Raw genomic sequence first — 27,013 nt, 5'->3', positions numbered from 1 at the left:
GGAAGGAAGGAAGGAAGGAAGGAAGGAAGGAAGGAAGGAAGGAAGGAAGGAAGGAAGGAAGGAAGGTCGGTCAGAGGTCTATAGAAAATGCCTGCATTTGCAATCCTGTTCACAGGAAAAATACATTGTATTTAAGATTTTCCCGAATCAGACTGTCTTTTATTTGCACTAATTTCTAGAAAGATTTGTTCCCTGTAAGCCAGCATGTCCCGTACATCTTTGCAGAGCAGCATTTCCTGGATGGACAGCAGCTTGAAGCTGCGCAGGTTGAACGGCGAGCGGCTCTGTACAGCACGTAACATCCCGATGGATGCGGCAACCGACTCACTCAGAGAGGAGCAGACAGGGAAGATCCGAGCAGTCCACAGGCTCAGGTGTGTCTGACTTCCAGAAAAGAGTTCCTCTGTAGCGTCAAGGTTCCAAATATCTAAGCAGGACATAAAGCAGACTCCGAAGAACTGAAGAGTCTTTATATCTGATATGGTTTTAACACTTTTTTTCAAGTTGTCTTGCATGCCAAACACCATGGTTGAATACTCTACGTGTCCACTCATCTCCACACTTAAAGAACAAAGGAAAGAATGTGGCGGCAGGACAGTGTTTGCTATGACGGAGCCGCTAATAATGCAGTTTTCCCCGATGGAAACCTCAGCTCCCAGCCTGGAATACTCTACAACTGACCCAGGGGCCACATGGCATCCTGAGTCCAGTACACTGTGAATGACACAGGGTGTCTCATGGGAGCATTCAGGGACATTTGAAAAGACACTGAAAGCTACAGATTGCAAGCCCAGCTCTGACCTTAATGTACTATCAGAAGTGAAATGAAGCAGATATTCTTCCGTTGTTCCAATGTGATAAAATTTGGAGTTATTAAGAACAACAACATTCAGTGGTGTTCCCTTAAGGAGGTGGAATATTTTCTGCCTCATGTCCAACAACTGGGACTCTTCTTTAGTGACATGTGCCGTGTTCCTGGTGTACTCTGCAGTCGCTCCAGGTCCCAGTGCCTGCAGGAAGTCACCATAGGCATCTATTTCACACTTGAGTGGGCCTACACTTTCATAAAAATCAAGTAGCTTTTTGGCTGATTCATGATCCATGTAAAATAGGCTATCTGTGTAGACATACTCAGAGTGCAATGGAAGACAGGCAGTGTCGCCCCCAGCCAAGTCCTGTTGACCAACGCTTCCTTGTCTATGCACAGCGTTAAAGTGGTACATGTCTTCAATGCTGGGTTTATGGAGGAAACAGTGACACTGTCTGTACTCGAGATCACCATGTTGTGAGGAACTGGCAGAGTCCAAGACAAATACTCCATGTGTGGTGCCAACAGCCAGACTAGACGGATGGGCTAAGGCAGTAAAGCCAGGCCTGTCAAACGCAATGGACTCTGAGTCCCCAATACTGTACAGCTCAATATCATCGGCACAGGTGACCAAAACTCCAGGCTTCATGCATGCGGGAAAATCCACGTACATGGCTAGTTTCAGCTCTAACATCTGATAAACGGGCTCACCAACTGGCAAAGCTGTGAAGATTTTTCCTAAAGCACTTGCATTGGGAAGACGTTGACTGTAACCACCTATAAAAATTATAAAGGATTTAAAAATATGTTAAGAGACTTTCAAAATCTGGTGGCACCAGTTATAGCAGAAAATACATCTGAAGATATCTAATACTAAGTATCTAATCAAAATTAAGGATAGAATTGGGAAATCTAGACTTTAAAGCCATCAAAGAGTGTTTATCATAAGGCAATTTGATATAATGCAATTCTAGAGACTCTAGGTCAGGACACACAGAAACCGGCTAGCGAGTATTCTCAATCAACTGCATAATAACAAAAGGACCGCTTTTGAAACTTGGTCTTCCATGAATATTTCTAACAACACGTTCCAACCATGGTTAACATCATGTGCTAGGGATGTACTAGAAAAAGCTGTAAAAGACTATCGCAGTTTAACAATTGCAGAACGTACTTCTCTTGTTAAACATCCACTTCAGGACGGATTGCCTTCAACTCATGAGACATAGAAAGTAAATGGAAACTGACTTAAGAACAATTTATTTAATTTATCTGCTACTGGTAGAAACTTCTCCCTGCATTTTTGACTGATTATTGATAGTCAAATGCTACAATATTTAGCAGTTCTAAATACAGAAGAAAAATGACAAAATACAGAATTAATACATAAATATATATATGAAAAATGCATAGAACATTTCAAAAGAGAAAAACAGAATATAGAGATAAACAACAGAAGTTTCCAAGCACCAAATGTTTTATATATGTATTGAATTAAAAAACCTACCAACAAATCTGATAACTTTCTTCTGCTTTTTCTCTTTTGAAATGTTCTATGCAGTCTCTTTAATAACACGCCCCCCCCCAAGACTCCTGAGAAATGTCCATATTTTCAGGAGTTTTGTGAAACAATTCTCTATTTGCAAACCAAAAATGAAATGATAAAATATCCATAAAATATGATGAACATAATCTACAATGCTAAGAAAATGTTTTGTGAAGATCAATATACTTACACATTGAAAACAGAAAACAAGAAACCCAAATGCCATGGACATTTATTTCCAAAGCAAAATACCACCACTGAATTTTCAAACAAAATAAAATATAGGGGAAATCATTTACAAGGGAGATAAAGGCCCTAAGGTGTCAGAGGCAGGAAACTCAAGGGCAAATGTAAATGAATAAGCAGTCAGTTACCAGAGTGAATCAGCAGGACTGTGAGAGACTTCCACTTATCTCCATAGAGACTTTCCAGACACTGAAGAGCACAGAATGTTGATCCTCCATTTCCTTAAAAACAATTCAAAAGGATAATTTGCCTCACAGAAAGCTATGAAAATTTTGCTATGATGCTATATTTAATGTTATAATTTTGAAGATGTGAATATCTTCAAAATTGTCAATATGAGGCAGACAGACTGAGAAGGCACTGGCAGTAGAATAGAGAAGTCACAGCAAATAACCAAACAAACAGCTAATCAAGGAAGATAGCAGCTAATAATCTCAACAATAGTAATGAAAGAATTGATACATTACATAATCTATGATCCTAGACCATGAATTCATATGCAGCTGCCAACAAGGAAACTTGCTCAGTGATGTCTTCCAAATGACACAACTCAACATGCAAGCTGGATTTTCAAAATTTAATGTTTTTAAAAACGTTAAAGAACTTGGTTTGCATAAAATATTTTAAATGATGCTAATGCACTGTCTCCCCAACTCTTCTCTACAGAAGGGACATCAGACAAGTGCTGGCCAACAGTGGCCATCAGAATAATCTCAGGGTCACAGACATGCATTCTCTTCCTGGCACCAGGAGGCTTTTTTTTTAATCATATGAACCACAATTTTAGAAATAAATTTTATAAAAATCAAACTACTTTCAAGGGAAACACAGCAAATAAATTTCAAAGCACTTTAAGCAATAACTACAAGAAAGTAGAAGAAATGATTTGAATTCCCTCTGTACAGAATCAAAGGTAAACTATAATTTATTTATTTGCAATGATGACATAGTTTGAATTAAATGGGGTTTAAGTACATAGTCTATGTTACTTTAGGTCTGTTTATATTTCATATTTTGGTTTAAAGAAACCAAATATATACATAAATTTCCCCATTTGTTTTCTTCATGTAAATGTCTGAAGAAACTACTGGATTGGGAAAGTCCTTGTGAGAACTTCCAATGAGGTCTATTGTAATTATATTGAAGCAAAAAAAAAAATCTTTTAACTAATTTTCTGTACGAGTTTCTCTTCAAGTCTCAGTGACTATGAATCTTTGATATTCACCTTGTTAAGAGGAGATAGTTTAGACTCAGATTTTAAAGTCTGTAAAGGCTGTGTATGGAGATAAACAGTTTATAAACTATAAAGCTCAGAAAACTATGCAATTACTAGCTTGCTCAGAATCTGTTATAACAATGACCATAAAGTATATACCAATTTTGGTTCCTGCAGGATCAGTGAAAACATGGTACTGAACTCCAAGGGGCAATTCCTTCCTCTTCAGCTTCTCAGACAGCTGTTGCTTGTAAGCAAGTTCCTGCTTTTCATCAGCTGCTGTTAGGGCAACTACATCCCAGAATTTCCCAGGTGCCACCGGTTTACCTATTGGAAAAATAGCAAGATTTTTTTTTATATTATTAGAATTCTCTATTGTGAGCTTGCCTATTTCAAAAGAGGCGAGGACAAATGAATAATCATTACCAGCTTCCTAAATAAGATACAAAAACCAACCAAACAATAATAAAGAAAATAGAATAATCTTTAGCCTCAGTATCTAGGAAGTTTCATGAATCAGAGTCCTTAATGTTCCCTGGCTGAGAAATATAACTGTACACTCCTTCCTTATTTCTGATTAGAAAGTGGATTTTGTTGTTTTTGTTGCTGTTTATTAACTTTTTCTTTCTTCTTTTTCTTTAATTTTTTTGGGGGTTCCTGGGGACAAAACACAGAGCTCTATGCATGTCAGGGAAATACCCCATCACTGAGCTACGTTCCCAGTCTCTTTATTAACTTTTGAGGGTATCTTACTAATTGACAGCCTGGCTCTGAATGCTTCCTCTAACCCAGTCAGGCCTTGAACTCTGACCCTGCTGCCTCAGCCTCCCAAGTAGATAGCAGTCTGGCAGCTCCAGGCTCAGCTCTTATTATTTTTATTAACTTACGATGAACAACTACACTTACACAGGCCATCAGAAAACCACTCAGAACTTAGGATCAAATTTCCCAATGGGCTCATCAATTGACAAACTGCACTGGCAAACAGTGGGACCCTCTCCTTTACCAACAAAAATATTAATAGGGTTTTAACGAAGGGGCCTGAGCATGACATCATGGCACTGGCTTTGCCCTCTTCCTTCCTTCTTCTCTCTTCTTGCTAAAAACCATTAGATTACTTTACGAAAGCTAGTCACCAGTGTGTGCCTGTTCTCTCATTTGGCCACTCTCTCCCCCCCTGAGGCTGATTACCAAGGTACAGCTGTCAAAGTGTTGAAGTCCAGCAATCATAAGCTCCCTTTTGGCTTCCCCAATTAACACCAAAATCAAAATTAAACACCTCCTTCTAACACTGGGTTTCCTCTTTGACCTTTAGAAACTGCCATTGGTCTATGGCCATGCCTGTCTCCTCTCTCTTCTAAGAGGTCCCTTGTCTTCTACCTTCAATCTTTGTCTCTTATTCCCTGCTGTCTGTCCCTCTGGGACAGATACATCTAGGTGCTGAGAACATGGTCTTAAGTTGTCTTGTGGAAGATACCTGACCTTTCATTTAACAAGTTAAAAAAGAAAGGAGGAGGCAGAGAGAAGGAAAGGGACAGAGGAATGGAGGAAAAGAGGGAGGGATTCGTTAGCTTGGATTTAATAATTCCAAACATCATGATATCCAAATATAAATCCCTATATTTTAGACAGTTACAAATACCAATTTTATCAGACAGCTGTTCTGAGAAGCGCAAGCACCCATCTGTTTTCCCTCTAAAGGGCAAACTTAAACTTGGAATTTTTAAAATCATAATTGCCTTCAGACTGGAGTATAAATAGGAATAGGCTGGTGAGCTATGCAGAGGACTGGGGGGAAAGTGAAAAAACTAGGCAAAAACACTACTTCAGACTCTAAGCAAACTGACTTCTAACCAATGAGCTAAGCGGTTTTCACATGTTACATGTGTGTTCCATGCACAGCCTCACAAGCCACGTTAATAATTCTCTGGCTGCTCCATCCTGACATCCAGGATGAGGCACGCACAGAGCTGCAGAGGGAGAAGCGGAAGGCTGGCAGGAGGGGCGGACAGAAAGGAGCAGAGGACAGGAAGCGGCGAGGGGGGTCCGTGGGAAGAAGGCGCCCCTCGGAGCATGGGGCCAGAGAACTCCGTTCCGCCAAGGTACCTCTCATCTCCGAAAAGAGCCGCATTTTCCGCAGGGTGGCTTCGCGGAGAGACGCCATGGTGCGACTTCCGGGAACCCGCACAGTGCGCGTGCGCGCTCCGAAGACCACGCCCCGCCCTGGCCGCGTGGTGACGTCACCGCCCCCCCTGGAACCCCTGGCCGACTGGAGAGAGCTAGGATGGCCTGAGCGTGAGCGATCGGCGTTGCCTGGGCAACGCTGGTGGTGCCGATGGGCACCTAGCTGCGCCGGGCTGCCCTGGGCAAGCTCCGTCGGTTCCCGCCTCACCACGTCTAACAGCCCGCGGCCCGCCACCGGGCCGCCGAGGACAGTGGAACCATCCCCCAGATGCCGAGGTGACCTGCTCGCACAGAGCTGCCATTCCGAGAGGCCAGGTCGCAGAACCTCGGGCTCGCCCGCGCCCCGCATCCGCCCACCTCTCTCTCAGGCAGTCCTCTTGAACCCGTGCCTTCTGTCAGCATCAGGCGCTCAGTTGTCTTCACTAGCTTCTAAGTCTGTGGAAGGCATAGATGATGACACTCAATGGGGCCCGATATTGGGGAGTCAGGCTTGTTGAACACGCTTTCCTCGGACGATAACATGTATTTCTCTTGTCGAATGCCTAGTTTATAACGAGCTCTACAGGCTAATCTTCTCCCATTCTGACACATAGCATCTAGTAACAACATTTAAGGACGGCTTTTCAGTATCAAACCCAGAAATTCTATCATCCTCTGCTATTTGGCTTGAGAAGTTTACCTTCGTTAAAGCCTTGCTCAGAATTTTGCAAAGCAATTTCCTTGGAACTTAACTAATTTTCTAAGTAAGCTTAGTTTTTTTTCCTTTTATTTAATGCCTTGACTTTAGCCTTTAATTCTGTATTTGAAGGAGGGACATTTGTGGGGAAAGATGACTGCTTCACAGTACATTCTTTTTGAAGGAAACTTAGAAACTATAGAAAGCTAAAGGGTCTGAGAGTAACAGCAATAGAAGTCAGATTTGTGATTCTGACTCTTGAGAGGATCAGAGTAAAGGGGTCACAGTGAAAGGTATCGGTGCGTGGGGTGAGAATACAAGCAGACAGCCTTATTTGGAGGCTTCCGAAGTGCCAACAGGAAAGATTTAGTGGAAATTTAAAAGATTATCATGGGCAATGGTGAGAAATTGCCTAGATGCTAGAAACATTCCAAAGGCAAAACCAACATCTGTCCCTAGATGGAGGATTAATGAGATGAGGAAAGCCATATATGGGGAAGCATAGTGAAGTGGTAAGAGGGTTCCTTTAATTTAATATCAGATATGTAGACCAAACATGTATACCTATATAGTAGAAATTGCTCGTGTGTCTGTGTGCATTATGTGCGTAGCTCTGGAGATCAAGACAGGTCTGGCTAAAAATTTTTATGCGTTCTCAGAATACTGATGGAGTGTTTTTTCTTTTCTTTTTTTTTCAACTGTGTAACTCTTTTCAGAGCCAAATAGAATATTAAAGGTCAAAAGGCCTACATATTAAAGTACCACACATTATAAGTTGAAAACAAATAGTCCTAATAGTTCGCGTAGCAGTTGCTCTGGAGACACCATGACCATAGCAATGCTTATGAAGGAAACATTTAATTGGGACTGACTTACAGTTCAGAGGTTTAGTCCGTTATCATGGCAGGAAGCATGGTGGCACACAGGGAGACATGGTTCTAGAGAAAGAGCTGTGTTCAAAATTTTGATCCACAGGCAGCAGGAAGAGATGCCTCACTGGGTGTGGCTAGGACATCTGAGACCTTAATCCTACCCCCAGTAACACACTTACTCCAAGAAGGCCACACCTCCTAAGAGTGCCACTGCTTATGAGCATATGGGGGGCATTTTCTTTCAAACCGCTACAGTAACCAAATTAAAAATATCATATGGGCATCATGCCCACCTCCCCTCTCCATGCTGGACTTCTCTCTGTCCTGAGCTCCAGCAGAGCTTGTACAGCTTGCACAAGCTGGCACGGCTGCTGTGAGTTCGTGAGTGCAGCTGCCCTGTTGCATCCGGCTCTCACCTCTTTCTACTTCCTTTCCACGGTGATCCCTGAGCCATGGGAGGAAATGGGGTAATGGAGATTATCAATAAAAGACTGACAGTAGTAGCTTCTCCAGTAGAGCCCTGTACCTGTCTGATCACAGGTTCTTGGTGTCAGGTATGAGCTCCATCTAGGAAGGTGATTTAAATCTTGAAATTCAAATCAGAAAGTTGTTGATTTCCCCCGTGAAATTCTTTTCATTATTGCACCAGTAGGTGCATTTTCTAGCTCGATTGTTAAAACTTGTACAAGTCCCACCCCTAGCAGAGGAGCTATGGATAATTCATAACTGCGGGAAGAGGGTCAGCCAGTTTTCTTTAAGGCTGTGGCTTTGATATGTCAACCATGTTCAGTCGATGACCCCACACACACAATGAACTTCAAGAAAAAAAGAGAGATAAATCTGTTTTAATAACTATATGACATTGTCTGAAATGCATTTTGAAATAAAAGATGGAATAGTCAGTATGGTAAATAACTTGAAATAAAAGCTTTATATACAGTGATAGGAATAGATAAAATTACACAGTCTATATATACATTATTTGTTTACGGATACAGTGAAGCATAAAGTCACTTTGGATAGAGAGATAGATCCTTGATGTTGTATGTGGATGGATGATGTTTGTATAAAGCATCTTTAGGAGATATGAGTTTACAGGTTGAAAGAAAGAAAATGAAGAGAATGGCCAGTGTAGTGACGGTCTCGGAGCAAACATTGTAAAGCACATGAGTGATGAAAGACTGACATTAAAACAATGCAAGGCACTCAATAGGAAGATAACAGCCAACAAAAGCTGGACAGAGGAGCGGAAAATTCCTCATCGAAGGACACTCTCAGGTAGCAGACAAGCCCAGAGAAAGATGTTCAGCATCATCTATCTGTGGGAATTGCAAACTCTAAAAGTGAGGTACCTCTGTGTAGCCATCAGACTGGCTTTGATACCGATACACCAAATACTAGTAAGAATGTGGAGGATTAATTTCTCAGCTTGTTGCTGATGGAAACAGCTGATTCCAAAGACAGAGCCAGTTCATCACATAAACCTTACTATATGATCCAGAAAGTAAACTCGTTGATATTTATCCAAACGAATTGAAATGTAATGTGTACATGAAAACCTGTGAATGCTTGGATCAACTTCATTTGCAATCTCCGAAGCTTGAAGTCAGCTAAAATCTCTTTAATAGGTGATTGAATTGATAAAATACACCATATCCATGAAATGTAATGTTTCTGTATACTTTAAAAGTGAGTTATATTAAATGCTGGCCATCAAAAGAGGTCTCTGGGAATAGTAGGCCGGTATTTGCCTACTGAGCCACGTTCATAGCCAAAAATGAGTTTCACTGGAGAACCTATCACTATTACTCTGCTAAACAGAAAATATTAGTGTCTCATAACAACATCATTATACCATAGGTGAGGACATCTCTCATCCCTCTTCAGGGAAACTTCTCGGTGCAGTAGATGGCAATTAACAGAAACCCACAGCTGGTTAGGTGCAGAGAAAAAGATACAGAACAGTACTCAGCTTTAAATGACACCCATCTTAAACCCCCTCCAAAAGCTCAAGGGTCATTGTGAAGATGGGGTGACATCAGGGCGAGAGTCATGGCTGTGGACCATTGTAACGAAACAGTGTTTTATGAACACAGCAGGGCAGTTGCTCTCAGCATAGGAACATACGAACACTCAAACACTCAGCAATTGTGAAAGAATGCCTAAGATCTGTCAAGGACGCCCAGGTACAGCACTGGAAAGGGAAGTGGGGGAGGGTCCCTGCTCTAGCTAAAGAGCTATTTATTGGTAATTGTTATTTCTGGGAAAACACTTTTCTCTAAGCGTGTACCCTCTTGTGGACTGACCACATGCTAGTGGAAGGCCACACAACTACAAGTATATATGGGCAGCACAACCGCCCGTGATGGGTGAAAATAAAACAGGTGCAAAGTTGGGTTGGTAGGGAAGGGGACGTGGATCAGGGAGGTATTGGGGGACGGGGTTAGTGGGATCAAAATAGAAAATTCTCACAGGGCTAATAAAAAAAGAAAAAATATCAAGAGTGCTTAAAAATGCACACTATTAAGTTAAAGGGGAATCTAAGTGGATGTATTTTATATACTCTTAACTTCTTATAATGACAAATTTATGTCATATATACAGTTTTAGTATATTTTTATACACATCTAAAATTATAATAGATATAAAGGTATGGAAACAGTTTAAAAATCTAGGTTGTTGGGAGCTTGACAGCAAGTGGATGAAAGGTTAAGAACACTAGATATCAGTATAGTAATACCCATATGATACACTAATAACTACATGCTATTGCATAGTTATTGACAAGTGTGGACCCTGTTGTAAGATACGTACTTTAGTTGTAACCTGCAGATCCTGATTCTTCACTAAAACAAATCCACACTGTTTCATGATGCCAAGAATGGAGCACTTGGTGTGACGAGTCATGATGGGGAGGCTATACTTCTCAATGTTTCTGTTGGCCTAAAGTAGAAAAAAATATCTGTCGCCAGAGGGGTGTAACAGCCATTCTCTTTAGGGCAGAGTATTCTAAAGTCTCTTACACCTGCAGTTATCTAACCATGTTATTAGGTACTGTCTCCTGCAAGAGGAAGCTTCTCTGATGAGGGTTGAGAGAGACACTGATTTGTGAGAATAGCAATATGCCATTAAGAGTTGTTTTCTTTTTCTCTTTTATTATTTTGTTTTGTTTTGTTTTTTGAGACAGGATATCTCTGTAGCTTTGGAGCCTGTCCTGGAACTAGCTCTTGTAGACCAGGCTGTCCTCGAACTCACAGAGATCCATCTGCCTATGCTTCCTGAGTACTGGAATTAAAGGTGTGTTCTACCACCACCCGGCTCATGAGTCCTTTCCCGGCTGTGTTTATTTATCAGAATAGTAGTAGTAGCTTTTCCTCTAGGGCCCAGGGCCTACATAGTCTCTTGTTCTTTGCTTTCGTAACAGTGTCAGGCATGGGTTCTACCTAATAGAGGGGGCCTTAAGTAAAAATTTTAAAGTAGTTGGTTACTACCATATGATTTGAGACACTGTTGAGCCAGTGGGTATATCTTGTAGGAAGGCCACAGTTGCAGCTCACAGGGTTCATAGCTGGGTGTGATTGCTAACTTTGCTCCTCGGGTGGCATGTATAGTGCCTTCCAGCACTGTGATAGTTTGAATGATAATGGTTCCCATAGGCTCATAGATTTGAATAATTGGTCCAAAGATAGTGGAACATTTGGAAAAATTGGGAGATGTGACTTTGTTGGAGGATGTCAGTCATCTGGAGTGGGTTTTCACACATCATTTCTCAGTGTGCCTCCCACTGCAGATCAGGATAGAAGCTCTCAGCCATCCATTCTGCCATCAGAATCCACTGTCATACAGACTATCACTGAAGACATAAGCCCAATTAAACACTTGTAGGAATAGTTGACCACACAAAAAGATTTCATTTTTTCTGTTTGTTTTGTGTATGTACATGTGCTTTTCTTTCTTTTAGTATGTGCCTGTGTGTGTGTGTGTGTGTGTGTGTGTGTGTGTGTGTTTTAGAGAGAAGATGAAGTTGAGGAGAGGGATTTTGGAGGAGTTGGGAAAGGGAAAAGATATGATGAAATTATACTGTATGAAAATATTTAAAAATTAAAAAACACATGATGATCATAATAAAAATAGCACACTTATTATATGAGTCTCTCTCTATAATTCTTTGTGGAACAGTTATTGGTTCCAAGTGAAAGTATCTAATTTTCTGCTTTGAGACATGTTATGCTGGTTTATCATGTTCATGGTGCTCATACACCCTTGTCATCTGAACTTTACACTAAAATGGAAAAAAGTGGATCTTTGGAAGAAAAACTAAGGGAGAGGTTTCTATAGTTGTATAATTAAAACAAACAAATGAGGCCCAATGTAGATACAGCCTGCATTTTAGAGTCTACAGAACCTACTGCATTATAGTGAATACATCTACTCATCCCAGGTCTGTGGCTTTAAATTTGCAAGGGTGATTCATTTGTAATGTGGGCTAATCTGTCAAAATGTCCATGAATTGTCTGATTAAAAGACCCTAAACCTTTAGCTCTGGGACCCTGATGCACTAGATTAGGATTTCTTGAATCACCTATTTATAAATTATGTTGGTGACTTTAGAGTTTGAGGATTTCAGTGTTAGGTCAGAATATTAAATTATGTAGGTGACTCTAGAGTTTGAGGATTATAGTGTTAGGTTATAATATTATTTTTTTGTCTTGATAGCAGCTTCATATAAATTTTGCATTTATTTTTATCTGGATCATGTAGAATAATTTATCTGCTATTGGTAGAAACTGGTTCTAATAGGAAGGAGAGTTTATCTTGAAAAAAAACCACCAAGTATGTTATTTATGCTTATAGATCTTTCTGTGATGTCTAACTGCCTTCTATGAAATGTGAAATTACCCCATAGTGAGGGCAAGTTCATGGATATGGAAGGTGGCATAAAAAGTTATAGAATAAAGAACTAATAAAGTTTTATAGTCAAATGTTTTTTATAAGACTCAATCCTGTTCTGCTGATAGACAGAGCATTGAGGACACACAGGACACGCACTGTGACGGCTACAATTTAGGAATCGTCAGTCTGTGTGGGTTGTTTTCACTATGCACTTCCTATGGCTCTGATCTTTTATCAACTTACTAATACTTGAGAGTACTGTTTATCAATCATTGGCTCTAAACCAGGGCAGTGATGTATGCTACATTATGTGGAGTTTATCTGCCTTTGTCTGATGTCTTCCCTAGAGATGATATTGTTGTAAATTGTGTGTTCTCACCTACGTGGAAAGTCAAGTTTGTTGGTGAGGACAGTGGTAATTTTTCAGCATTAGATATTTAAGATATTGTGGAATAGAAGATGCTATAGGGTTTAAATATTTTTATTTTAATTATTTTACCATTTTTATTATCATGATAGATAATATTGTGTTTTCTTTTCAGGTAAATATTTAAAAGTAATTCTTTGTAAATATTTAAGTCTTTAAAATTTATGTGTAACTCTGTGTCTGTGTTTTGCATATGTGCATACTGCATTTGCATGTGGGTATCCTTGGTGGTCACCAAGTGAGTATCAGATCCCAGGAGCTGGAATTGCAGGCAGTTTGAGCTGCCATGTTGGTGATGGGAATCAAACTCAGGTCTTCTGGAAGAGGAGCAAGTGGTTTGGATTGCTGAGCTAATTCTTCAACCTCTCAGTGTCATTCTTAAATATTTATCTCCATCTTTGTAGATGTTTCATGGGACAATCACAAAAGAGCTCACCAGCCATGAAGAGTGGAGTCACTACAATGAGAATATAATAGAAGATCAGAAGGACTTTGTATTTGTAAAGTACAATGGCCTCCACCTGAAGTCCATGGAGAACCTGCAGTCCTGCATCTCTCTGAGAGTCTGCATATTCTCGAACAACTTCATCACTGACATCCAGCCCCTGCAGAGCTGCGTAAAGCTCATTAAACTTGATCTCCATGGAAACCAGGTAAGCACTGACTGCTTTCATATGTCAGTGAACTTGCCCTGTTAATCTATAACACTCTTCCCAGCCATTGAAAATATAATGAAAAACTTAAAATCATATACAAATAAGGCTCAAATACATAAACTATAACACGTAATAAAAAATTAAATGATATATAAAAATGTACGATATGTTTTGCCTTTTGTATTTTTCAATTATATATGTATCAACTCTCTCTGTATCTATTTCAAATGTGTGTGGCTTCGCACAAAGGCCAGAAGAGGGCGTCCAGGTTTCTGTACCTGAAGTTGCAGGGTCCTGGGAACTGAATGGGCGTCATTGGAAGTGCAATGACTCTCTCAGTTACCCAGCCGTCTTCCTAGGCTGCTTCACTTCCTTTTACATCATTTTTCTTTTAAGTTTATTTTGTTTTCTTTTCATGTATGTTTGTGTATGTATCTCTGTGTGAATGGGGGTGCCCATGGAAGCAGAGGAGCGTGGTGGATGCCTTGGAGTTATGGGTAGTTGAGCATTGTCAGTGAGAGTGGTTCTGGGTCTGCTGGAACAGCAGGGGAGCTCTCAGCACAGAGCCACCCCTTCAGCACCATATGACTACATCTTCAATGTACACTGCAGATGAGTCCGCAATTCTGATGTAACTTAAACTGGAATTGTCCTCAGTACTTTCCACAGAAAGATCCATATCTATACATGCCTGTGAGTATGGCTATACATCTATTATGCTATTGATTCCAGCTTATTTCAAATTCCTGGTGTGTCATGTCTTTGCAGTCATCATTTGGAGAATTGGAAATGTTAGTTTTATTAGGCAATCGACATTTGAAAAATATTGAATTTTAGATGATATTAAATGTTTCACCATTTTTCCTTGCAGACTTTATGAATCATAGATATTTTAAATATTATTTCAGATAAAGACTCTTCCAGATCGAAATTTTTGGGGTGGACTCAAGAACCTAAAACTCCTCTATCTTCATGACAATGGTTTTGCCAAGCTGAAGAACATCTGTGTGTTAGCTGCTTGTGCAAGTCTTATAGGACTGACCATGTTTGATTGCCCGGTGAGTCTTAAGAAAGGCTACAGACATGTTCTTGTCAATAGTATCTGGCCTCTCAAAGCCCTGGACCACCATGTTATATCTGATGAAGAAATCATTCAGAACTGGCATCTTCCGGAGAGATTTAAAACATTCAACCACAGGCTATTCTTTAACCTTTGCCCGGCATTGATAAAGGTAACTCACTCAATGAATGTTTCCTTTATGATCAGTCACAGGTATAAAATTTAGCTCTAAATACTATGCTTAAATATGCAATCTGTTTAACAGTATTGTTTTGTATCTTTTATGAAATATTCACTACTGAAAACTCAAAGCCCTGAGGTTACACATTGTTGTATAGACTTAAAAAGATAATCATTCTTCATAGCCCTTGAATCTTAGAGTGGATAAAATTGGGAGGAAGGCTCAACTCTGCAGCTCTTTGAAAGCATTAATTACACAGAGGACAGCGTCTGCATGGATCTGCAGGGAAGTGTTTTCAGATGGGACAGACACAGCCGTAGACTGCATTCTCAGGGATCACTAGGTGATTCCAGCACTGTCAAACAGATGAAGACCGTTGTGACACCACAAGGTGATGTGTCCTCGTAAGACCATCACTGCACTCGTGGTCTGTCACTGACCAAAAGCATGTGTGTTACATGGCTACACTTATAGATGGAATCTGAGGCAGAATCAGGAATGTATGTGAAGAGTGATGGAGCCGGGAGGGCATGTGTGCCCCTACCCTGAGGAGCTGAGCGCAGAGCTGCAAGGCTGTGCTGTAACTGCCTATAGCCCTTACATATTATGAGGAAGAACAAGGTTTCACAATATTAGTTGAATACATTTGGGGTTTGGTAATTATTTTGTAATAATTAAAATAAAAGTGAGGTAGGTTTTGAGCCCCGTGTCTTAACCTGCACTCTTGAGGACGGGAATCAGTTAGGTTCTGCCCAGTGGTGGCAGTGTGTGTCATGTCTTCAAGGATGAAGGTTCCCTTAAGGAAGTAATGAAAGGTCTGGGGAGTGAGACAGAAGGGGTAACCAAGGATCAGAGTGGAGAGCCTCTCCTTCTTAGTACGTGAGCTACCACCGTTAGCCTGGCTGCAAATACAGCCATTCTCTCGTGCTGTGTGCTCTATACATGGATAGCCCTGCCAAAGTTCATTAAAATTTATTAAAAAGTATTTTTTTGAATAAAAGTATTAAAATGATATTTTTTAAAGAAAAGTATTTGCTGGAGAGGACAAATCGGGGGAAGGGAGGGAAGGGAAAAGAAGGAACTAGCAAAATGAAAGGTGTGGAAAGTTAGGCTCCTCAGCGTGAATGACTGAGAAGGCCTTGCTGAAAAGCCAAGCCATTGCCAGATAGGGCAGCACAAAGCTGTAAATTCGAGTTTGTCTCCTTTTCAGGGTCCTCCAACTGGCGTCCTATCACAAGAAGAGCGACAATATTTAATGGTCTATGCTTAACACATAGAATGTGGGAGGAGAAGGAAGGACTCAAAGTTCAAAGTTTCTAATACTTTGAACCTTAGTGACTGGCATCAAGGAAAATGCCTACGTGTAAACTTGCAGGAGAAATCTGAAATTGATCCTGTTCCATTCTGCTTTTGTTTTGTGTTTGGGGGAAAGATCAAATATGCCTGGAAATGAAGAGCTAAAATTCAGAGGGAATGTTCTGGGCTTGTGCTGTGAACCGAGTTATCTGCTTGAAGTCATAGTTGAGGCCAAACATGCTCGGGACCATGGAGGGATCAATAAAGACTGAGCTAATGAGAAGCCCTTGAAGCATATTCTCACTTTGTATGTAGGAAGCACTGGAACCAGCGAGGATAAAAGGCCATTGATCTTGGGAGCTGAGAAGAAAAGCAAAGACACAGCAATTACCATCGTGTTGGGAAAAGAAAAATAATTTTTAAAAAGAAAATGTAAAAAGTTTTAATGGGCCCAAGAAAAACATTAAAGTAGTGTTTTGAAAGGCAGGAGGTGTGAAAGAACCGCTCCAGACCGAGAATGTCACAGCCTGCAAGTGCCCGGAGTGAAAGGACAGTGGGCAGTGTGGCTGCCACATAGCCGCTCTAGATTGTGTCCCCAGACATCTACAGAGCATAGGGAAAGCTTTATTTGCAGTAAATAGGACGCAGGGATGAAAACATTTTGACAGAACAGTAAAAAGATTAAAATTTCAGAAATGTGAGTAGTTTAAAAAGCATTTTGGAGTCAATAATATATTAGGGAGAGATTCCTAGGGCTTCCCCTTGCTTCTAAATCACTGCTTACTGCTAGAGTCCAGGGAAGGGAAATCCCTGTCTTCACTTCTGCACTAAAGGGCCACAAGACTGACTCCAGGGAAGAGGTCTAACCCCATGATCACACAGATGTCTCTGTTGTATGCAATGCAATGAAAAACAAAGCAAACAGCACAAAGTTCTGAATATGTGTAGTTCTTATTGGGAAGAGTGGGCTAATAGAGGATGGAGGAAGATGGGTGTAATAATAATCAGAATGTATGAAATGGTCAAAGAATAAACTCAATAGTAGCTACAGACTGTTTTGGAGAAAGTCTATGTAGAAGACTGTACACATGGAGCCAGCCATGAGCTCCAGGCTCAGAAGCGCTGTGGATGAGCTGGGAGATTTGCTGCACAGTGGCATAGGCTTGGCCTTCTGAGTGGACAGTGCTGCTATAGACAGGGTTCTTTAGTCACTAACTGATCATGGAAAGACTTAGCAGAATACACTTAAGAAGGAAAATGTGAGTTTATGGAGACATTTGTTGAGTATTGTTTGAAATATGTATTTTGAAATATAACATTGCTCTTATATAATGAATAAAAAGAAATATGAAAATTAGAAACAATGAACATTATCCATACACTCTCAAGGGTTACCATTTTGTAAAGGAAGAGAGCATGAGTGTGCAGAGTAAGGAGTGTGTGCTTTTTACAGTAGAAATAATCCTGTAGTAGTTCAAAGTTTTGTTCTTAACTTAATAAAATAGGTAGTTCTTACTTGCCTTTGATTGTGACCTAAAGTGAATTCTAAACTTGTTTTCTTTTGTTAAAGTATTTAACCTTGAAGGAAAAGTCCGTTGTCTTTCGGCGCTGTTGTTCACTCATCAGCATGAAAAAAATTCAAAGTTAACATAAAATCATAAAGGATGCAGACTCTCTGTGTATTTTCCATTTTTATGTGGCTTATTCTTTTTATATAATTTTATTTGCTGTTTAAAGGCTTTATTTTATTATTTATAAACAAATTTTCTATGACATGCATTTTCTTTTCGTCTTTTAAGCCTACATATATATTTTTTAAAAACACTACCACCTGTTCAGAGTTTTTTTTTTCTGTCTGAATCTGTCTTTACTGAGCAACTGCAGCATTCTCTGACCATGTGAGACAAATCTTAAATTGCCATGTCAGCTGTTTCATGGCCCAGCTTAGCAAATGGAACTGGCTGCTGGCTACAACCTGCAGGAGGCTGCTGATACCCACACCTCTGTTTGCTGAGGACTGGCCTGCCTGAGAGGCAGCAGGACTAAACTGCCACATCTGGCTCCTTGCCCAGAACTTTTCTTAGCTTTCTAAGACTCTGTGTTTGTATATTTGAGCCCCATGTTGGGTGCCATATATAGTTAGACTTTTTGTTGGGGTGCCGCTCACCAAAAGCCACATAGAGACTTATTATTAATTATGAAAGCCCTCTTATAGCTTAGACTTATCCCACTAGCTCTTCTAACTTAAATTAGCCCATTTATATTAATCTACATTTTGCATCATGGCTTTTTATATCTCTTCCATCTTGCACCTTCTGTTTCTTCTCTGTGTCCTCTAGTTTCTTTCTCTACCTGGAAGTTTCACCTGGCCTCTTCCTGCAGAGCTATTGACCAGTCAGCGCTTTATTAAACCATAAGGAACCTTGGTAAACCAGTCAGATCTTCACAGTGTACAAAAAGATTGTTTCACAACAATTTCCTAGGCATACAGCTTATGCCCAGTGAAGAAGATGGAGTCACATCTACCTGAGCCATAGTTTCTGTAACCTGGATCTCTGTATTGGAATTTAGAAGAGTCTTATGGTACTCTGAGCAGTGAGGCATTTCAGGGAGTCACAAAACTATTCTGTCTTCTAGAGCTCTGGACTTAGGATGGCAGGGACTGATTTAATGACCTCTCAATCCTTTTTTCAGGATTAAGAGTTGATTTCTTGACCAGATTTTGATTTCTTCTGCAACTTTCTGATTTCATTTCTCAAATACAGGATGAGATAGAGATTTTCCTATTTTTCTATTTTATCTTCCTTTTGATGAAATACTATTTTGAAGTCATTTTCCCTTCTTGCAGCAAGAATATGAATGTATCTTTGCTTGCATTATTCTTTAGACAGATGCCTTAGCTTCTTTCTCTTAAACTCTGTATTCCATAAAGCCCTCAGACATGGTTACACTCCAGATGAATTCTTGGCCAATGTATGAAGATGGTGGTCAAGTTCCTTTCTCCAATACCTTTTCATATTCCATATGAGATGTTGCAATGACCCCATTCCCCACTTTTCTATTAGCAATCAGCTTAAAACAGTATATGTTTAAAAAGAAGGCGCTGCCCTTGGTTCAGTTGCAATGAGGCCAGATGAGCTAATATAGGAGAAAGCATAGGAATTACAGTGAGACAGAAGGCATGGAGATTCAGCGGCCAGGTTTGCTTCTTTAATAACATAGGAACTAAGGAGTGTTCCACAAGAATTCCTTCTGAGGCTAATCACAGGAGTCACCTGATCAGCACCATGAGGCCACACCTTCTAAATGTTCTACCACCTCCTATCACTGTGATTCAGGTGAGCAAGCTTCCCAAGGTTATAAACTGCTGTAAGTCTCAGGAAAACCATGTCAAAGGCATATAGCTCGCTGGTTTGGTGAAGTTTAAGTTAGTGTGGTGATGCCCTCCTAGTGCTAAAGAAGATGTCATCACAAGAGAGTAAACATGTCCTAGAGAGCTTGGTTTATACCTTTAATTCATTTATTGCATAACAAATGAAAGTTTAAAGCTATTAAAGAGGACAGAGACTTCTTGAAATAATCCCTCTCAGTAGTCCAATATCCCAGTGCCATTAACATATGTTTTGAGGATTGCTTCAAGTCATAGAATTTATTCAGTTGTTTCTTTACATTTTTAAGTGCTGGAGGTTAGAAGTTCAACAACTAAATGAGGGGCATGAACAGATAAATACTTCGCCTCACTGAAAGAAGTGTTTGATTCAGGCCTAGTATCTATAGAGCAAATGCAACATTTAAAGCTGAACATTTAAAGCACAACTACTAAACAATGACCAAAATCGTCATCCATTAGGGAGATACAAGTTAACTAGCAGATTTTGTTTGTTTTGTTTTTGGTTAAGTACAAGTTATGACTAAAATAAAAAAATAGGAAATACTGTTGTCAAATTCTGATAAGTATACAGAGAATACTCCACAAAGGATTTTGCTAGTTTCTTTTAAATTAATCATGAAATGGCCAAGTGTTGCTTGTCTCAGAATTTATCTCAGAGAAATAATGGATTAAATCTTGCAAGCATAAATTCTTCATGAATGTTTTGAGTAGTTTCTCCACAGGTACCCTGCATTAGATTTTTACCATTACAGCAAAACACCTGAAACAGGGTACTCATGAAATAATGGGGCTGAGGGAGCTCTGTCATCAACCTCTTAGTGAGTGGGAAGTACACGTGGAAGGGAAGGCTACACTGAAAATGGAAAGCCGAGAACCTTGGATGAGGGCAGGCTTGGCTTCACAGTCATCAGCTCAAAGCTATCCTGTCTTTTCTGTGGGCAGTGCTGTGATTGAAGACCCTACTATGGGCAATGCAGTGGTTTGAAGACCCATTTTGTGGGCAGTGCAGTGATTTGAAGGCCCCTTCTGTTGGAAGTAAAGTGATTTGAAGACCCCCACTGTGGGCAGTTCAATGCTTAGAAGACTCCTACTATGAGCAGTTCAGTGATTTAAAGACCCCTTCTGTGGGCAGTGCAGTGATTTGAAGGCCCCTACTATGGGCAGTGCAGTGGTTTGAAGACCCTACTATGGGCCCTGCAATGATTTGAAGACCCCAACTATGGGCAGTTAAATGATTAGAAGACCCCTTCTGTGGGCAGTTCAATGATTAGAAGACCCCTTCTGTGGGCAGTGCAGTGATTTGAAGGCCCCTACTATGGGCAGTGCAGTGGTTTGAAGACCTTTTTTGTGGGCAATGCAGTGGTCAGAAGACCCCTACTATGGGCCCTGCAATGATTTGAAGACCCCAACTATGGGCAGTTAAATGATTAGAAGACCCCTACTGTGGGCAGTTCAATGATTAGAAGAACCCTACTATGGGCCCTGCAATGATTTGAAGACCCCAACTATGGGCAGTTAAATGATTAGAAGACCCCTTCTGTGGGCAGTACAATGTTTAGAAGACCCCTACTATGAACCAGCTCTTAAAACCTTCACTTCCAAATGTCACATTAGGTGTAAAACCTTCAATACATAGACTCTTGAGGGACAAACCCCAATCCCAGCCATAGCAAACATCCAAATGGAAATGGTTCCCATGCCAATATATCCTTACCATGTGATGACATCAGTAAAGATAACTCTGTAACAAGCTATTTATCTAGAAATGCTGTTTAAGCTATTTGTGTAAAAGTATCTCATTAAAAAACAAAATTCTTACTGCCTACCATAGTCCATATTCCCTTCATTTTGTACTTTCTTTGTATTCTGTGACAGTTTTGTTTTGTGCCCTACTTCTATAGTACAGATGCCCTCTGGTATCCATGTGTTAACCAAGAGAGTTTTAGAAATACTAATTTATAATTCTACAAAATTCTCCCTTGTAAATGTAAAGAATTCACACATTCTCACCATTTTATATGGTGAGCATACTATTCAAAAGAGAACATGCCTTTCATAGGAATAAAAAGGCAAAATAGATATGATGTATTGGCTTTAATTTATTGGAAACAAACACTTATGCTTATATTAGTATGTTTTATAGTGTTCAAATATCCCAAGAAATAGTGATCTATGTTAGGGGATTCTGATAAGAAAACTGTCACAGACAGAAAAAGAAGTGGCAAGCCTTACAAACCTGATACACATAGAATGAAATATCTTTATAACACAGAAGCTACAAAGCATAAGAAATTGATTGAAATGATTCCATCTTAGAATTTTATGCAATCAGACTAGCATGTACTTTTGGAATTAGTTTCTGAAGCTTTTCCTATTATCAAAATATTAAGTAGATTCCATCAAAGTCATACGACAAAGCCTTATTATTTTCTCTTTAATGCCTCTCTATGGGCTATGCCAGCATCAACACTATAATCTCTACAACTCTGCATGCTGTTAGGATAAACTTTTTATTATTATTATACCATTTATCTTATCTTATTGATTATTGATATTTATGCTTAAAGGTATATGTGCTTGCCCCAGATTTCATCATAATCCTGTTCATTAGATTGATTAGTATCAATCATCTTTTTCGCTAATGTATTAATTTCAGAGCTTACATTATATTGATCAAGCTGCTTACTCAATGACTCTCTGTTAACTTTGTGATAAAGATTATTATATATTTAGTGGTCTCAAAAAGATTGAATCAATGTCTTTTATTTAATGCTACAAAATTTTGGGGAGATATCTTGTTTGGATGGTCACATGTAGATGGAATTTTCTTTACTGCCTGGTCCCACAGCCATTCAGTCCCAAATAAACATACAGAGGTTTGTATTAATTATAAATTGGTTGGCATCTTAGCTTAGACTTATTATTAACTAGCGCTCATAATTTAAATTAACCCACAATTCTTATCTATGATTAGTTACATGGCTTGGTACCTTTTCTCAATATAGCATTCTCATCTTACTTCCTCTGTGTTTGGCTTTGATTGTGTCTCTGCTTTTCCCTTCCCAGAATTCTTCTAGTCTGGTCACCCTGCCTGTACTTCCTGCCTGGCTCCTTGCCAATCAGTGTTTTATTAAACTAATATGAGTGAAAAATCTTTACTGTGTACAAGAGCTTTATCCCACAGCATCCCCCCCCCCTTTTTTCAAAATAAGAACTCCGAATCTAATTTCCTTTGTTTAGTTTTTTTTTTCCTGACCATTATCTGTAACAACTAGTAATGAATACTCTAAACAGAGACAAACAGGAATAATCCATTTTGGGGGAATGTGGGCATAGTTTTCTAGGCTACTTCCTACTGGTTATGAATGCTGATAATCTTATGGGGACCCAAAGAAAATTTAGGATTATGGTCATGTCCTGCCTGGAGTATTATGTGAGGCTGAATCATCTCAGGCAGCAGCCTTGAAGCTGTTCTGGATGCAGATCTCAGAAGAAACTGCAACAGTGCTCTGAAATGTAGAATCATCTGGGCCTTCTGTTCCCACTGGAGTTTTTCAGGGGTTATTCCTTGATAGAACCTTGTTTTTCTTAACCCAGAATGAATCTGCAGCCTCTCTTTTGCTTTGAAAACAAAAGCGAAACCTCTTCTACAAAGTAAACTAACTTTTGACTTAAATTTTGAATTCAAGACATTTTCAAAATATATTGGCTGAATTAATCCAATAGTATTTATAATCAAAGATCTTTTAGCAGCTGTTGCTACTTCCTCATCAGCCAAATAATTCAAGGACAACACAATAACATACAGTATCCAGCTTCCCTGTGTATTTTCTAATCTTTACATGGCTTTATTTTTTAGTCTATTTCTTTTTTTTTTCAATTTTGATTTTTGAGACAGGGTTTCTCTGTGTATCTTTGGCTGTCTTGGATCTCACTCTGTAGACCAAGCTGACCTTGAACTCATAGAGATCTACCTGCCTCTGCCTCCCAAGTGCTGGGATTAAAGGCATGTGCCACCACATCCAGCTACTCTAGTTCTTTTTATAAAAAGGCATTTCCCTATTCTTTTATTTTCTCTCCCAAGCTTACACATATTTTTATTTTTTTATTTTTTTACTATTAGCATTGAATTTTATTATATTTTTAAAATATCATGTAAACCATATAACAGTTATCTGTCCATTTTGATGACATAATGATGAAAAAATAAATGTCTATTCCTAAAGAGAAAAATCACAGAGACTCAGAAAACAAGACAGAAAAAGGTGGACAATGCCCATTATCAGCTTTGGTACTTATCCCTTGCTGACTCCCTGTGTAGAAAGTAGCCCATCACACGGTGATCACCACACACGCTGTGCTGTCTGTTAGCTCTCAGGAGAAAGTAGAACTGATAGGAGATTATTACAGTGTAGAGCTTGATGAAGTAAATCCTACAGATATTTTTATTTATTCTGTTGATTCTTTTTGGGCCTTCACAAGAAATGAGAATGGATTTTCTATTATTATAAAAACAAGTAAGTCCTAATTTGTGGGAATAAAAACAATAGCAAGGAAAAATAATTTAAGCAGAGCCAGAGGTCAGTAACTACTTTCTGTGAATTCTGAGCCACTTACAGCATTTCAACATCTTCTTTTTACTAAGTTCACTTTGTGATCTTATCTTTAAACTTTCTTGAGAACAAAAAGGAACTCATACAGAAGATTTATTACGTCAAATCATAATAGTGCCTTCCTTACACATATTTTTAAAGACATTATAAAACATTTAGAAGTTGTTTTTTTCCATTTGAATCTGTCGTTCCTGCTTGTCTCTACCCTTTTCTGATCGCATGTGTCTTTAATCTTCTAGGCACCCTGGCTAGGATTAAAGCTGCAGCTTTGGTGCCCGACTCCACCCTATTCCTTAGCTTCCTGAGAGTCTAGCTTTATGTTGGAGGTACTGGTTGGAACCGTGTTTATTGTTAAAACCCTGTGGAGTTTCAAGGTCCATGCACCACCAAGAACTATGCAGCTGACTTCTCATAAACACCATTTAAGTGTTTGGTGGAAGAGCCTCTTAAAGTGCTGCAAGGTTTACCTACTAATGCAGAGAAGCCTCTCTTAAGGGAGCTGCACCTCTGCTTCCTCTTGCAAACAAAGTCCACCTGAGAAAATGCTGCTACCAAGAGGCCATGCTTGACTCTTGTTCTTTTGTGTCTAGAAGCCCTTCTCAAGCTCTCTCAGATTTTATGTGGATGTAGTTGCTGAATGTTGGGCATCATTTGTAGATGGAAGTTTCTGTCCTGCCTGGGGTCCCACAGCCATCAGTCCCCCTCCCAAAAAACACACACACAGAGGCTTGTATTAATTATAAATTGTTTGGCCCATTAGCTCAGGCTTATTATTAACTAGCTCTTACAACTTAAATCAATCCATAAATGTTGTATATGTTTTGTCACATGGTTTGATGCCCTTTTTCAGTGAGGCATTCTCATCTTGCTTCCTCTGGCTGGTGACTGACTCTCTGCCTTTCCTCTTCCCATAATTCTCCTAGTCTTGTTGCACAGCCTATACTTCCTGCCAAACTACTGACCAGTCAGCACTTTATTAAACCAAGACAGGTGACAAATATTTTCGATGTATCAGAGCGTTATCCCACAGCAGTCATGGCTCCATGAGAAAGCACCATTTCTGTCTTCATCTTACGGATCACAGAAATGGATGGGCAGGTGATTTAGCCCAGATCCAAGAGCTAGTAAGGGATCTGTTTGATATTCAAGCCAGGCAGCTTTTGTATAGGCAGCATTTTTTTGTGGGGGAAGGGGATGGAAAAAATGGCTTTTCCTTAGAAAAAGGATGACTTCACTTGTTTAGATAGTGAAGGATTTTGGCTATTGTATAACTCAACAATGACATTCTTGTTAGCATTTTGTAATTATCTAAAGACATTTGGAATCTGAAGTGTTCATTTGCTTTGGGAAGTATTGAGGAATGAAAAATACACAATAGAGTTGAGATCTAGAACATCTACACACAGATCTAAATTCTACAGAGAAATTAATGTAAATTTGTGAGATAAAATAAAGAGTATAAAAGCTAGGTGTGGTGGCTCATGCCAACAATGCTTGTACTGGGAAGGTATGGTGGCTCATGTTTACAGTGCCAATACTGGGAAGGCCAAGGGATTAAAATCCATGATGGGCTATATAGTGAGTTACAGAACAGACTGGGCTATGGAGGAGGACTTTATCCCAGATGGAAAAAACAAAGAGGAGAGAAAATTAGAGGCTAGGAGAGAGGAAAGAAAAATAGTGGAAAATATTATGAATATTGAACAAAGTATGAAATTGAAAGTTATTAACACTGTTCAATACTAGTTAAAAATAATATGGAAGATAAAAAGCATAAGTGCTTACACTTAAGATTTTTTAAATGCAAGAAAATTCTGGACAAATAGAAGTGTTTGCATTGGTACTGAGAAATTGAGACAGTAGGAGGCATTTGCAGACACAGAGGTGTTGAAAGAATTTGACAAATTGGAGTGGCAGAAAGTGGTTTAGTGTTTTCAGAGGTTACAGAACATGTTTGAGCATGTCAACAACACAGTAATAAAATGTTAGATGTAAGACAGGGAGACAGGACTTTATACTATAAAATCTCGAGGGAATATTGAAGAGCTTTGCATTTGAGAAAAGTCATTCTGTGTTCTGAATAAAATGACCAGATAAAACAAAACCTTACACATGTAAATTTTAATGAGTTTGATTCTCTGATTCACACGTTAGAGGGGCACCATAGTGCCAGCAGCTTGCGTTCTGTCTATGGGAAGAAACATTTTATGAAGTGGTTATGGAATCAGGACAAAGAATTTCCTAGTTAGAGGCTAGGTGGCAGATTCTGATTGGTGCAGTTCCTGGTTTTATACTATTGTTTATGTTGGTCTTTGCTTTGTTCTCATGGGGATATAAAGTACCAGACCCATTCTAGCTTAATGGCTTCTCAATTTTTTTTAACAGAATGGAGTAGAATTAAGGAGTTATTACAAAATTTTCTCATGGCTTCTAAGGTCTGATTTAGTACACTGGTAGAAAAGAGAGCCGATAGAATTGAAGCATTTCCTGGGTGGGCAGAGATGCAATATAAAGAGGAATTAAGGGTTTATTAACTTCTTTGACATGATCAAGAGTGGTTTTAATGACTTTATAGACAACACAGAATGAAGTATGCTTTGGTTGCAGTGTGTATGTATGTGGGGGGTAATGGTTTCAGCTTTTGATATATAAGCAGAGAAATGGAACTAGAAATTCATTTTATAGAATGTAATTTAAGAGGTAATCCTGACATAAAGTGTAGCTGTGAGGGTGGTTTGCACAGGTAAGGCAGAAAAATGTAGCGGAGAAGGTGATTGTTAGAGGTTAGCAAATAGAGGTGAGAAATAAATAAACAGAAACCCTTGGCTGTCTCACATTTGTAGAGCTGCGACTCAGACAGAGAAAAGGGATAGAGTTAGGACATATATGTGGATGGGTGGGGGAGGTTATGTATAATTGTGTAGCCTGATTAATAAAAGCCCATATAT

General features: G+C 39.4%; 2 protein-coding genes across 3 annotated transcripts in view; one reads left to right on the top strand and one right to left on the bottom strand.

Moving 5' to 3' along the window:
• The window catches only part of Fpgt (fucose-1-phosphate guanylyltransferase), a 6,182-nt gene extending 175 nt beyond the window's left edge, over positions 1-6,007 (bottom strand). The window contains exons 1-4 of one of the 2 annotated variants that reach the window (XM_026784200.1): positions 5,923-6,007; positions 3,976-4,143; positions 2,729-2,821; positions 139-1,585 (exon numbers count right to left, since the gene is read on the bottom strand). In XM_026784200.1, coding sequence (XP_026640001.1) covers positions 139-1,585; positions 2,729-2,821; positions 3,976-4,143; positions 5,923-5,980 — 1,766 coding nt within the window. In that variant the 5' untranslated portion in view covers positions 5,981-6,007. Of the gene's footprint in view, positions 1-12; positions 1,586-2,728; positions 2,822-3,975; positions 4,144-5,922 lie in introns of those variants that run through there. The other variant, XM_005357458.3, reaches the window with a different exon arrangement.
• Positions 6,008-6,132: 125 nt separating this feature from the next.
• Positions 6,133-27,013, top strand: part of Lrriq3 (leucine rich repeats and IQ motif containing 3) — an 81,971-nt gene continuing 61,090 nt past the window's right edge. Inside the window, exons 1-3 of the mRNA XM_005357457.3 lie at positions 6,133-6,276; positions 13,273-13,521; positions 14,433-14,756. Of these exons, the coding sequence (XP_005357514.1) occupies positions 13,273-13,521; positions 14,433-14,756 (573 nt within the window). The 5' untranslated portion in view covers positions 6,133-6,276. The remainder of the gene's footprint in view (positions 6,277-13,272; positions 13,522-14,432; positions 14,757-27,013) is intronic.

This window comes from Microtus ochrogaster, chromosome 21 (genome assembly GCF_000317375.1).
Source record: "Microtus ochrogaster isolate Prairie Vole_2 chromosome 21, MicOch1.0, whole genome shotgun sequence".
Taxonomy (NCBI): domain Eukaryota; kingdom Metazoa; phylum Chordata; class Mammalia; order Rodentia; family Cricetidae; genus Microtus; species Microtus ochrogaster.
The sequence above is the reverse complement of the archived record's forward strand: the minus strand, read 5'-3'. Positions and strand labels throughout refer to the sequence as shown.